This window comes from Martes martes, assembly GCF_963455335.1.
Source record: "Martes martes genome assembly, chromosome: X".
Lineage (NCBI taxonomy): Eukaryota > Metazoa > Chordata > Mammalia > Carnivora > Mustelidae > Martes > Martes martes.
In genome coordinates, this window is record NC_137897.1 from 60,427,563 (window position 1) to 60,442,175 (window position 14,613).

The 14,613-nt window shown below is 34.1% G+C and overlaps 1 protein-coding gene across 1 annotated transcript in view; it reads right to left on the reverse strand.

Moving 5' to 3' along the window:
• The window catches only part of ATRX (ATRX chromatin remodeler), a 290,527-nt gene that overhangs the window by 72,738 nt on the left and 203,176 nt on the right, over positions 1-14,613 (reverse strand). The window contains exons 23-25 of the mRNA XM_080795822.1: positions 10,936-11,066; positions 10,341-10,429; positions 10,040-10,212 (exon numbers count right to left, since the gene is read on the reverse strand). Of these exons, the coding sequence (XP_080651948.1) occupies positions 10,040-10,212; positions 10,341-10,429; positions 10,936-11,066 (393 nt within the window). The remainder of the gene's footprint in view (positions 1-10,039; positions 10,213-10,340; positions 10,430-10,935; positions 11,067-14,613) is intronic.

Genomic DNA, 14,613 nt, shown 5'->3' on the forward strand with positions numbered 1-14,613 from the left:
AACTAAACTCCTTTCTACAACTGGCAAACAACAAATGCCTTTAGGGAATACCCAAATATATAAACCCAAATACACTAAAGGTAATTTAACTAAAGTGAAAATGTTAGCAATAAAAAAATGCTAGCACAAAGTTAGTAATTTCTGTGCAAAAGATTCCATCCTAATTTTGATCCTATTGGATATAATCAAATTACTTTACAGTAATGTCTAAAAAAATAAAAACTGATATAGGAAAATAAGGGCTACTCCAGTTAATAAGTACCCTGAATATCTAATTAGAACTTACAAACAGGTATTTCATGTTGAATACTCTTATTTCAATATCCACATGGATTAACTGTTATTTCTATTATAACTCTGATCTTATATATATGACAAGAAACAGTACATTAATTAATCAAAGCCACTCCTTAATATCCACTCTGGCTATCACAAAATTCTTACAAGGTAAGGCACTAAAGAAATACAAACAAATAAAAAGCAACAACTTTAACCCTAATTTCTTAAAGTACATTTTTCTAAATATATATTTAACTACCGTATTTGCATCAAGATACAATGAAGTTTTATAAAGAAAAGTAGCAATATCATTAAAGTATTATGTATCTATATAGTACTAGTAGTAGAATATTAAGCTCCATGAATGCATTTTATTGACTAATATAACCCAAGCTTCTATAGCAGTGCCTGGACCATATTAAGCACTTAAATAAATATTTGTTGAATGAACAAATGTGGTATATTAGTGCTAATATTATGGTCCTACATCATGTACAAGGATTCTGTCACAAAAAGTTTATGTCCATATAATAAACTGTATACATTTTAAAGTGTAAATGCTAACCAATAAAGATTAATCTAAAAAGAGCAAAATATTAAACTGAATACTTTGGTTTTTAATTTAAATTCCATTAATTAGAGCTTAGTAATTCATCAATCTTATATAATACCCAGTGCTCATTACATCATGTGCCCTCCTCCAGGTCCATCACCCAGTTACCCCATCTCCACCCCACCTCCACTCTAGCAACCCTCAGTTTGTTTCCTATGCTTAAAAGTCTCTTATGGTTTCTCTCCCTCTCTGATTTTGTCTTGTTTTACTTTTCCCTCCCCTTCCCCTATGATCCTCTGTTTTATTTCTTAAATTCCACGTATGAGTGACAGCATATGATAATTGTCTCTGATTGGCTTGTTTCTCTTAGCACAATACCCTCTAGTCCCATCTACATCATTGCATATGGCAAGATTTCATTTTTTGATGGCTGAGTGGTATTCTATTATGCATGTACATATGTATGTATTCTATTATGTATGTATGTATGTATACATATGTATGTATGTATGTATATTCTTTACCCATTCATCTGTCCATGGACACCTGGACTCCTTCTATAGTTTGGCTATTGTGGACATTGCTGCTATAAACATTGGTGCAAGTGCCTCTTCAGATCACTACATTTGTAGCTTTGGAGTAAATACCTAGTACTGCAATTGCTGAAAATTGAATACTTAGAAGTAGTTTATATATTCATTTACTCATAAAACAAACTGTCCTAATAAAATACTAAAACACAGAAATAGGAATACTGTAAGGTTAACTTAAAAGACTTACTCAAGATGTTGCTTCTGTAAACATTCAGAAAGCTACTGTAAAAAGAATCAGATAGCAACTCTAAAGTAAAAATGAAATATGCAGTTAAAATATTATTATAGCTCAATTGTAGCCATCTACTTATTTAATATCTATTTCATATTCCAAATACAACATTTTGGCCCTTTAATCCTTCCTATTCAGGTTTTCTTACATTTCCTATCAGAAAGTAACTATGTTTTAAAAAAAGTTACACAGTGTCAGCTATATATGTCCATGTACTATGATATACTCAGCCTTACTTGAAGTTAATCTAGATCTAAAAAAAATAGATTTTTATCATCATTTGTTCTGGAAAATATTTCTAATAGACTATACATGTACACAGCTGAAGAAAATATAAAATACATCTATATATGAATGATTTCTATTTGACTGCACACACCTAAAGTGAAAATGAAACAAAGACCTTACACAGGTAGTCAGAATTTGTCATCTGGAAACCATAGCCTTCCCTAACTGCTTTTAAGTTCACAATATGTAGCCATCTCTTCTCTGTTCCAATTCTTTCCAAACATTTTTACCTTATGACATAAGTGAAAAACAATAATGCTTACATAATGTACCAGGAGAAAACAGAAGAGGCTACTCATTTCTGTAGGTGACCCAGCTGCCTCAGACCCTACTTGTACTGCTAGGAGATGAAGGGAGCAAGACCTCAGCACTTTTATTTAACCTGTTTACAGCACAGAATGAGACATACTGGTTTCTCTACTCTCCCTGTTCTCCTAAAAAAGTTACAGAAAAAAAAATTTCAGCAAGAATATTTTAAGAAAAAAAAAAGAATATTTTAAGAAAACCATTCCCAGGAACACATAAATTTTAAGCTATTTATTTCCAATTCTAAGATAACTGAGGAGAAATTTAAGTGAAAAGTCAGACTAGGAGAGAAGGGAGGGAGATAACAGAAGCTTCCTATTAAACTAGAACCATTCCTTTACTATTCTTAGAAAAATACTCTTTAAATCTAATTGGAAGATTAACAATGATAATAAATTGCCTTTATGAGACAATAGCAGAGAACAAAGAGGAAAATTTGGTAGTTTAATTTTTACTATCCCCGATTTCTAAGAGAAGTAAGCCAAGGTCTGTGATTAGGCTGCCATCTGCTTATTCCAATGAGGTAGTGAAAAGAGAAATGTCTTGTATTTTCCTTATTTTTTGAAGGTTTTATTTTAATTCCAGTTAGTTAACATACAGTGTAGTATCAATTTCAGGTGTACAATATAGTGACTCAATACTTTCATACAAGACCCAGTGCTCATCATAAGTGCACTCCTCAATCCCCATCACCTATTTAAACCATCCCCCATCCATCTTCCTTCTGGTAACCATCACTTTGTTCTCCATAGTTAAAAGTCTATTTCTTAGTTTGCATCTCTCTCTCTTTTGATCCTTTTACTGTTACAATTTGTTTCTTAAATTCCACATATAAGTGAAATCATATGGTATTTATCATTCTTAGACTGACTTATTTTGCTTAGCATAATACTCTCTAGTTCTATCCATGTTGTTCCCAAAGATTTCATTCTTTATGATGGTTGAGTAATATTCTATTGTAATTATATATCACCTCTTCTTTATCCATTTGTCTGTAGATGGACATGGGGACTTGTTCCATCATTGGGCTATTGTTGATAATTGCTATTATACACATAGGAGGGCATATATCCTTTTGAATTAGTTTTTTTGTATTTTATGGGTAAATAGCAGTAGTGCAATTATAGGATCATAGAGTAGTTCTATTTTTAACTTTCTGAGTAATCTTCATACTGTTTTCCAGAGGGGCTGCACCAGTTTGCATTTCCACCAGCACTGCAAAAGTGTTCCTTTTCTTCCATATCCTCACCAGCATCTGTTGTTTCTACTACTGATCATTTTAACTATTCTGATAGGGTGAGGTGATAGCTTATTGTAGTTTTATTTGCATTTCCCTGATGGTAAGTAGCCTCTGTTGGCCATCTATATGTCTTGGGAAAATGTTTATTCATGTCAGCTGCACATTTTTACTTCAATTGTTCATTTTTGGGGTGTTGAGGTTTAGAGATTCTTTATATATTCCAGATACCAACCCTTTATCAGATATGTAATTTGCAAATATTGTTTCCCATTCCAAAGGTTGCCTTTTAGTTTTGTTGCTTGTTTCCTTCACTGTGCAGAAGCTGTTTATTTTGATCAAGTCCCAATAGTTTATTTTTGCTTTTTCGCTTTTACTTCCCTTGCCTCAGGAGACCTATCTAGAGATATATCTAGAAACAACTTGCTACAGCCAATGTCAAAGATATTACTGCCTGTGTTCTCATTTAAGATTTAATCCATTCTGAATTTCTATTTGTGTACGGTATAATAAAGTGGTCCCATTTCATTCTTTGGCATGTTGCTGTCCAGTTTTCCCAACAACATTTGTTGAGAAAACATTGTTTCTCCCATTAGATATTCTTTCCTGCTTTGTCAAAGACTAACTGTCCATAGAATTGTAGCTTCATTTTTCAGTTTTCAATTCTGTTCCATTAATTTATGTGAGTATTTTTGTACCATACCATACTATTTGATAGTATACATACTATACTATATATATAGTATACTATACTATACATACACCATACTATACCAGTATAACTTGAAGACAGAAATTGTGATGCCTCCAGCATTTGTTTCTTTTTCAAGGTTGCTTTGGGCACTTGAGACATTGGTGGTTCCATACGAATTTTAGGACTGTTTGTTCTAGCTCTGTGAAAAATGCTCTTGGCATTTTGAAAGGAAGAGCATTAAATATATAGACTGCTTTAGGTAGCATAGACATTTTGACAATGTTTGTTCCTCTAATCCAGGAGCATGGAATGTCATTCTGTTTCTTTGTGTCCTCTTCAATTTCTTTCATCAATGTTTTATACTTTTCAGAGTACAGATCTTTCACCTTCTTGGTTGAGTTTATTCCTACCTATCTTGTTACTTTTGGAAAAACAGTAAATGAGACTGATTCCTTAATTTTTGTTTATGCTGCTTCATTATTGGTGTATAGAAATCCAAAAGATTTCTCTACATTCATTTTGCATCTTGTCACCTGACTGGATTCATGTATCAGTTCTAGCAGCTTTTTGGTGAGTCTTTTGAGTTTACTCTATAGAGTATCTTGTTATCTGCAAATAGTGAAAGTTTTACTTCTCCCTTGCTAATTTGGACATCTTCTCTTTCTTTTTGTTGTCTGATGGCTGAGTACAACTTCCGGTACTTTGTTAAATACCAGTGATGAGAATGGACATCCCCATCTTGCTCCTGAACAGAGAGGAAAAACTCTCCATTTTCCCCCACAGGGAATGATATTAGCTGTGGGTTTTTCATAAATGGCCTTTATGATGATGAGGTATGCTCCTTCTAAACCAACATTGTTGAGGGTTTTTATCATGAATGGATGCTGTACTATGTCAAAGCTTTTTCTGCATCTACTGAAATGACTATATGGTTCTTACCCTTTCTTTTTATTAATGTAGTATATCATACTGATTGATCTGTGAATGCCGAACAACCCCTGCAACCCAGCAATGCATCCCACATGATCACTGTGAATGATTTTTTAAAAATGTATTGTTGAACTTGGTTTGCTAGAATTTATTGAGAATTTTGGATCTATGTGCATCTATAGTATTAGCCTATAGCTCTCGTTTTTAGGGTACTCTATCTAGTTTTGCTATCAGGGTAATGCTGCCCTCATAAAATGAATTGGAAAATTTTCCTTCCTTTTCTGTATCTTAGAATAGTCTGAGAGGAATAGGTATTAACTCTTCTGTAAATGTTTGGTAGAATTCCCCTCGGAAGCCATCTGTCCCTGGACTTCTGTTTGTAGGGTGTTTTTTGATTACTGGCTCAATTTCATTACAAGTTATCAATCTGTTCAAATTTTCTATTTGCTCCTATTTCCGTTTTGGTAGCTTACATGTTTCTAAAAATTCATCCATTTGTTCCAGTTGTCCAATTTGTTGGCATATAGTTAGTCATAATACTCTCTTATAATTGTATTTCTGTGGTCTTTATTGTGATCTCTCCTCTCTTATTTGTGATTTTGTTTATTTGGATCCTTTCTCTTTTCTTTTTGATAAGCCTGGCTAGGGGTTTATCAATTTTACTAATTCTTTCAAAGAACCAGCCTCTAGTTTCATTGATCTGTTCTATTGTTCTTTAGGTTTTTCTTTCATCTGTTTGCTTTAATCTTTATTATTTCCCTTCTTCTCTTGGCTTTAGGCTTCCTTTGTTGTTCTTTTTCTACCTCCTTTAGGTGTACGGTTAGGTTGCATTTTTGAGATTTTTTTTGCTACTTGAGGTGGGCCTGTATTGCTATATACTTCCATCTTATGACTGCTTTTGCTGCATCCCAAAGGTTTTGGATTGTCATGTTTTCATTTTCATTTGTTTCCATGTATTTATTTCTTCTTTAATTTTCTGAGGAAACCATTCACTCTTAAGTAGCATGTTCTTTAACCACCATGTATCTGTGGTCTTTGCAAATTTTTTCTTGTGTTTGACTTCAAGTTTCACAGTATTATGGTCAGAAAATATGTGTGGTATAATCTCAATCTTTTTGTACTCATGGAGGCCTGATTTGTGACCTAGTATGTGATCTCTTCTGGAGAATATTCCATGAGCACTCGAAAAGAATGTGTATTCTGCTGTGTTAGGATAAAATGTTCTGAATATATCTGTTAAGTCCACCTGGTCCAATGTGCCATTCAAAGCCACTGTTTCCTTGATGATTTTCTGCTAAGATGATTTGTCCATTGATATAAATGGGGTTTAATGTCACCACTACTACTGTATTATTATCAATGAATTCCTTTACATTTGTTACTAAATGTTTTATATATTTGGGTGCTCCCAAGTTGGGGGCATAAATATTTACAATTCTGAGATCTTCTTGTGGGACAGACCCCTTTATTATGATATAGTGTACTTCCTCATCTCCTATTACAGTCTTTGGTTAAAAACTAGTTTGTCTGATATAAGTATGGCTACTCTGACTCTTTTGCCATCCATTTGCAAGATAAATGTTTCTCCATCACCTCACTTTCAATCTGAAGGTGTCTTTAGGTCTAAAATGGGTCTCTTGTAGGCAGCATATAGATGGGTCTTGTTTTTGTATCCACTCTGACATCCTATGTCTTTTGACTGGAGCATTTAGCCCATTTACATTCAGAATGATTATTGATAAATATGTATTTAGTGCCATTGTATTACTTGTTTTGTCACTGTTTCTGAAGATTTTCTCTGTTCCTTTCTGGACTTTGTCACTTTTGGTCTTTCTTTCCCACTCAGAGTCCCATTTGATATTTTTTGCAGGGTTTGTTTAGTGGTCATGAAGTCCCTTAGTTTCTGTTTGTCTGGGAAACTCTTTATCTCTCCTTCTATTTATTCTGAATCAGCCTTGCTGGATTAAGTATTCTTGGTTGCATATTTTCCCCTTTCAACACTTTGAATGTATCATGCCACTCTCTTCTGGCTTGCCGAATTTCTGTTGAGAAATCTCCAGCTAGCCTTATGGGTTTTCCCTTGTAAGTTAAGGACTTCTTTTCTCCTACTGTTTTTAAGATATTTTTCTTTATCACCATATTTTACAAATTTAATTAGAATATGTCTTGGTGTTGGCCTGCTTTCGTCGATTTTGATGGGAGTTTTCTGTGCCTCCTGGTATGGATCTGCGTTTCCCTTCCCAGAGTAAGAAAGTTCTCGGCTATTATTCTTCCAAGTACACTTTCTGCCCCCTACTCTCTTGACAAGAGAAATGTTTACGAAGGAATCACCACATTAGTTCAGGTACAGGCCTAAAATCAGCCAAGCTTGTTTGAACCCAGTGTCATTCACTAAGCTGGCCTCCATATCTCCCTTTTCACAGTCAACTGCTTTGCTATATGACTCTCAAATGACAAATATTTAGACCTTACACTGTTCTGTCTTTAGATAGTTTATATTTAAAATATTCAGATATTTGGTCCCAACTTTGGAGTTCCTACACATCTAGTCAGGCTGTACCAATAATATATGGAGCCCAACACTAATCCTTAAAATGTAGATCTGGGTCAAGACACTTTCACTCAATAAAAAGTCAATAAAAAATTCAGACTTTCAATTGTGTGTACACTCATGCATAAGAAAAGGAGAGAAAGGGAAAACAAAAGAGGTGACAGAAGAGAACACAGGCACAAACCTCTCTGACCTCTGCCATAGCAACTTCTTACTAGACACATCACCAAAGGCAAGGGAAACAAAAGCAAAAATGAACTACTGGGACTTCATCAAGATAAAAAGCTTCTGGGAACCCAGGTGGTTCAGTCTAAGTGTCTGCCATCATCTAAGGTTATGATCCCAGGATCCTGGATTGAGCCCTGCATCAGGCTCCCTGCTTGGTGGGAAGCCTGCTTCTTCCTCTCCCACACCCCCTGCTTATGTTCCCTCTCTCGCTGTCAAATAAATAAATAAAATCTTGAAAAAAATTAAAAAATATAAAAAGCTTCTGCACGGTAAATGAAAATAATCAACGAAACTATAAAGCAGCCTATGGAATGGGAGAAGATATTTGCAAATGACATATATGATAAACGGTTAGTAGGTGAAATCTACAAAGAACTTATCAAACTCAACACCCAAAATACAAATAATCCAGTTAATAAATGGGCAGAAGGTATGAACAGACACTTTTCCAAAAAAGACATACACTTTCCAAAAAAGGCTAACAGACGCATGAAAAAAATGCTCAACATCACCAGCCATCAGGGAAATACAAATCAAAACCATCATGAGATACTATCTCACACTTGTCAGGATGGCTAAAATTAACAAAAGAAGAAACAACAGGTGTTGGTGAGGGTACAGAGAAAGGGGAACCCTCTTGCATTGTTGGTGGGAATGCAAATTGCTGCAGCCACTCTGAAGAATAGTACAGAAGTTCCTCAAAATGTTAAAAATAGAACTACCCTATGATCCAGTAATTGCACTAATAGGTATTTACCGAGAACTTTCTTACTCTGGGAAGGGAAACACAGATCCATATCCAGGAGGCACAGATACAAAAATACAGATTTGAAGGGATACATGCTCCCTGATGCTTACAGTAGCACTATCAATAATAGCCAAACTATGGGGAGAGCCCAGATGTCCATCAACATAAGAATGGATAAAGAAGATGTGGTATCACCTCTTATACAATGGAATATTACTCAGCCATAAAACAGAGTAAAATGTTGACATTTGCAAGGACATGGATGGAGCTAGAATGTACTATGCTAAGTGAAATAAGCCAGTCAGAAGAAAAATACCATATGATCTCACTCATATGTGGAGTTTAAGAAAGAAAACATGAGCATATGGGAAGGGAGAAAACTAAAAAGGAGAGGGGGAAACAAGCCATAAGAGACTCTTTTTAAAAATGTTTTTAACTTAAATTCAATTTAGTTAGCATATAGTTATTATTAGTTTCAGGGGTAGAATTTAGTGATTCATCAGTTGCATGTAATACCAAGTATTCATTACATCAAGTGCCCTCCTCTTTAATGCCTATTCTCCAGTTACCCCACCCCATCCAACAACCCCTCTAACCATAAGAGACTCTTAAGGACAGAGAACAAACTGAGGGTTGATGGAAGGAGATGGGTGTGTGATGGACTAGATGGGTGATGGGTATTGAGGAGAGCATGTATTCTGATGAGCACTGGGTGTTGTATGTAAGTGATGAATCATTAAATTCCACTCAAGAAACTACTATTGCACTGTATGTTAACCACCTAAAATTTAAATTAAAAAATAAAAATTTAAAAAGAGGTGATAAACTATGAAAAAGGGAAACCTTAAAAGTATGTAACAATTGTAGATTATAAGGAATTACAAAGGAAAAAGGCTAAAACATTAACATTAATTTCATTGTGTAAAATTAATTACAATGATGCTCTATTACATGAAATGTTCCCATTTATTTATATGTAGTTAATTGAAAGTACCATTGTGGCTCTGAAATTGGGTGTATCTAGGTCTAAATCCCACTTCTACCAATCATTTATAAACAATAAAGATACCAACAGTATTTAAGTCTGCTCAAGAATTAAGTCAGCTAACACATGGAATGAAAATACAGCATTTAGTTTATATACATGTAAATAAACATTAGATTTTCTTTCTTCTCTTTCTCTTAAATATCAGAGAGAGCACAATGGCGTGCTTGTAATTAAACATTCACCAGATATTTCTTATTATGTGACCTGATTATCCTAGATGCTTACTGAAAGCATCCGGGAAAGATACTGCTTTGAGTGAAATAGTAAGGATAAATTAGTAACTGAAAAAAGCATGGACACGGTAATTTCTAAATCAATGTCCAATAATAAAGGCAACATTCATTAGACTCACTTTCTTCCAGCTTTAATGAAACTGAGGGATTGCTTCCTGTTTCATCCACATTTCCTTCACCACCTCCTCGAGATCTTGAATTCCAGACTTTAATCACTTCAACATCATTGTCACTGCCACTGCCGCTTGAGCTACTATCTTTCTTCCCTTTTTTCCCCTTTGTTTTTTTCTTTCTATAAAAGAAACAAATTCAAACTGTTACGGAAGCACAGAAAAGATACAAATGCCAATTATGAGAGAACAATCAGCAATTTGGGATTTTAAATGTGTCAACGTAGGACACAAAAATTATTCAATTTACTTTGTATAATCATCGGAGCTTAAACTCATGGAGGTTTCGTCGGAATCTGAAGCTATAAATTCATCCATACTGTCTTCATCAAAGTATCCCTAGAGGAAAAAAATGATGAATGTTTTAATAGTTTATTTCAATTTATATTGAAAATTATAATGATGTTTACTTTACCTAAGGGTAAGTTAATTGTCATGGGATAAGAATGAACTGAAAAAACTACCATAGATTAGAAAAAAGAAAGGAGACATCACAAATATGATTACTAAATGCAATGTGAAATCTTGGATTGAATCATGGAAAAGAAAAAGGACATAAGTAACAAAAACTGATGAAATCTACTGTTTATTAGTTAAAACTATTGACTCAATGTTACTTTTTACATTTTTATCATTTTACCATGTTCATACAGATGTTAAGAATAACATTTAATACTCCTTCCATAATCATAATGTATTCTAACATACAGAAATTAACTAGAAATAAAATAGGTTGAATTATGGTACTACAAAGCAAAGGAAGATTCCAATATATAGATCAACCTTATTCCTAAAATTATTCTGCTTCAGATACGTCTTAATCAATTTTAGGTTACCTGATTTACCTTATTTTCTTTGCTAATGTAGTCCAGCTGCAAACACCATGGATGAGTCCAGATTCTACTTAACATCTGAAAATCTTGGAAAAGTTTTGCACCTGCCTTTCCTCTTCCACCTTCACTGCTATTACCTACACCTGATAAAAAAAAAAAAAGCAGTTAATGTTAAGACATAAGAATTTGCTATGTCAAGAGAGGTGGGTGGAGGGATGGGTTAATGGGTTAAAGGTGATGGGGATTAAGGAGTACACTTGTGAATGAGCACCTGATGTTGTATGAAGTACTGAATCACCAAATTGTACATCTAAAACTAATTACACAGTATGTTAACTAACTAGAAATTAAATAAAAACTTAGGAAAAAAAGAATTCTCTATGTCAACCAACATGCTTCTAAATTAGGGATTTTAACTTTATCTGCGCCATGGACTCTTGGCAGTATAGAGAAGTTTATAGACATCTTTCTTTGATTAATGTTTTGAAACACATAAAGCAGGAAAACAAAAGAAACCCATTATATATAAATGGTCAAAATAGTAAACATATTTGTGATACAGTAACATGTATACTTTGTTAATGCATTAATAACAAAATATAGCAGCAAGTTTAAGAATTATCTGAAATTCTGAAGTCCTGATAAAGGTAAATAATTTTGAGATATCAGTAACAATAGAAATATTTGATTTCTACTGGTAACAAACTGACAGTTATCACTAACAGTACTATGGTTTATTGCCCACATTATAATTGGAAAAAAATGCTAATTTTCATCAGAGGTTAACAGAAATTAATGTGACTTTTTCTTATTCCAGTTCACATACCCCCCAATAATTCCATCTGTGGATCCTGGATTACAAACTCCTATCTTAAAACTGATGGTTAGCAGAGGGGAGGCAAGTAGGGAGATGTGTTAAAGAGGCGATGGGAATTAAGGAGTGCACTTGTCATGATGAGCATAGGGTGATGTATGGAAGTGTTGAATATTGTATACCTGAAACTAAATTTACACTGTATGTTTACTCATTCGAATTTTTAAATTTATTTTATTGGGGGAGGTAGACAGAGAAACTGCTAATCAGCTTTTGGCTGAAACCAAGACTTAGACACTTAACCGAGGCACCTTGGGCACCTAGAGCACCTGGCACCCCCAACGAACTGGAATTTAAATGAAAATTTAAAAGCTCTTGTTTTAGATAAAGCCTCTCTGTATCCAATCTTTCAGAAACTCTTTTCCAACTATTCTTAAACAAAAAAATGTACTCCTAAAAATAATTTTTCATGTTGAAAACATTAAAGATTTCTTCTGCTCACAGCAATTTCAACAAAATCGTATTTTTTCTATGAAAGCAAAATGAAAATGAAATGAATGCACATTTCATTTATGACACTTATCAAGGAGATAAGATGCAAAACAAAGCTGATTAAATAAAAAAAGGCAGCATTTAAGCAATAATATTTTTCTGCCCACAGTTTTAAAGATGTAAATTCACAATTAATAAGTCTTGCCTCCACTCATGGCAAGAGAAAATTTAATGATATGAAACACTAATAAAAATGCATGAAAATCTGGTAGTGATTATTTTGCCTTGTAAGAGGTATTTCCACTGTGTATAATAGAAATCACTGCTGTGAAAATGAGAAATCTAATTTCTTGATATACAATTGCTCATAGCATTTCTTTATAATTTTTTCCTTCTGCAATATCCGTAGATACGTTCTTTTACACTCCTGATTTTAGTTGTGGCTCCTCTATTACTTTGCAATTACAGCTAAAAAGGTATCAATTATGTTGATCTTTTTGAAGAAGCCAATGTTGGTTTCAATGGTTTTTCTGTGTTTTTTTCTCCTTTATATTTATTTCTGCTCTAGTCTTTATTCTTTCTTTTTACTTGCTTTGGGTTTAGTTTGCTCTTACTTTACTTCCTTAAGGTGAAAGTTTAGATTATAAACTTGAGATAATTCTTCTTTTTAAATTAGAGGTATTTACAGTTAAAATTTTCCCTCTTTAAGCATGCTTTACCTGCATCCCATATTTTAGTACCTTGTGTTTTTGTTTTCATCCATGTCTCAATATTTTTTAATTTTCCCTGTGATTTCTTTTTTGATATACTAGCTATTTGGGAGTCTGTTATTTACATACATTTGTGAATGTTCTAACTTTCCTTCTGTTACTAGCTTGTAATTTCATTCCATGTGGCTAAAAAACATTTTGTGTAATGTTGTCCTTTTATGCTAATTGAAACTGGTTTTATAATCCAAAATGTGGTCTATCTTGGAGAATATTCCACATGTACTTGAGAGGAATATGTATTCTGCCACAGCTCAATGGAGTGTTCTTTCAGAGGTCTGTTAAGTCTGGTTGGTTTACAGTGTTTTCTAAGTCTTCTATTTCCTTGTTAATCTTCTACCCAGCTCTATCCAGTTCTACCCAGTTCTATCACTGAACACCTTATGAGTTAAAATTAATGTAAAGGAGGGGCACCTGGATGGTTCAGTCAGTTAAGTGTCTGACTCTTGATTTCAGCTCAGGTCATGATCTCAGGGTCATGAGATCAAGCCCTGTATCAGGCTCCATGCCAGGGATGGAATCTGCTTCAGATTCTCTCTCCCTCTCCCTTTGCTCTCACCCACCCTACCACTCAAGTTCTCTCTCTTAAAAAAAAAGTAATGTAGGGACGCATGGGTGGCTCAGTGGGTTAAAGCCTCTGCCTTCGGCTCCAGTCATGATCCCAGGGTCCTGAATCGAGCTCCACATCGTGGCGGGGGGGGGGGGGTGTCTCTGCTCAGCAGGGGGCCTGCTTCCCACCCCCCTGCCTGCCTCTCTGTCTACTTGTGATTTCTGTCAAATAAATAAAATCTTTAAAAAAATTAATGTAAAGAGATTTTTTAAAAAAGAAGGTAATCTAAACTTTATCATTTTATACTCTAAGAAAGACTTAAAAGCCAATTCTTATTTTGTGGGGGCAAAAACTACTCTTGCACATATCATAAATACCTTCTATCATAGAAAAACTTCGTAAGACTTTCAGGCCAAACTAGCTAAGATAGTAAAAGGGAGGACATTTTTAAAGGGAAAGAAATTCTACCTAAGAGGGGAAAAAAGTTTTTTCTACTACACCACTGATTTATATTAGAGTTGATATTCTCTGTGGGAAATGGGAACCACATAAAAAGGATATGTTAATAACCTAGCCAAATAAATATCCACAGAAAAATGTTCTCTACTCAAAAGACCATTGACAATTATTACTGAATTATTCTATCTTTTTAAAAAAATGATTTTGACTCCAAATCACTTAATTTGGAAAATATACCAAAAAAGGTTAAATGAATACATGATTAATTAATCATGACAATCTGTTATTGAACCTCATTTACACCTACAGTTTTTACATGAGATGTTATTATGGGGTCTTTGGTAAACTGAATAATGGTCTCCCAAATATATTTACATTCTGATCCACCCATGAGTTATTCTATATGGAAAAAGAAAATGTGCAGATGCAATAAAAGGTAAGGACCTGAAATTGAAGAAGACCATTCTAGTTTATCCCAGAGGATCCAATACAACCACAAGAGTCCCTATAAGAGGAATCCAGAAGTGAGAGTTGGAGAAGGTGAATATGGAGAATACAGACAGCCACTAAAAGCTGAAAGAGACAAGGAAATATTTTCCCTCCCTAGA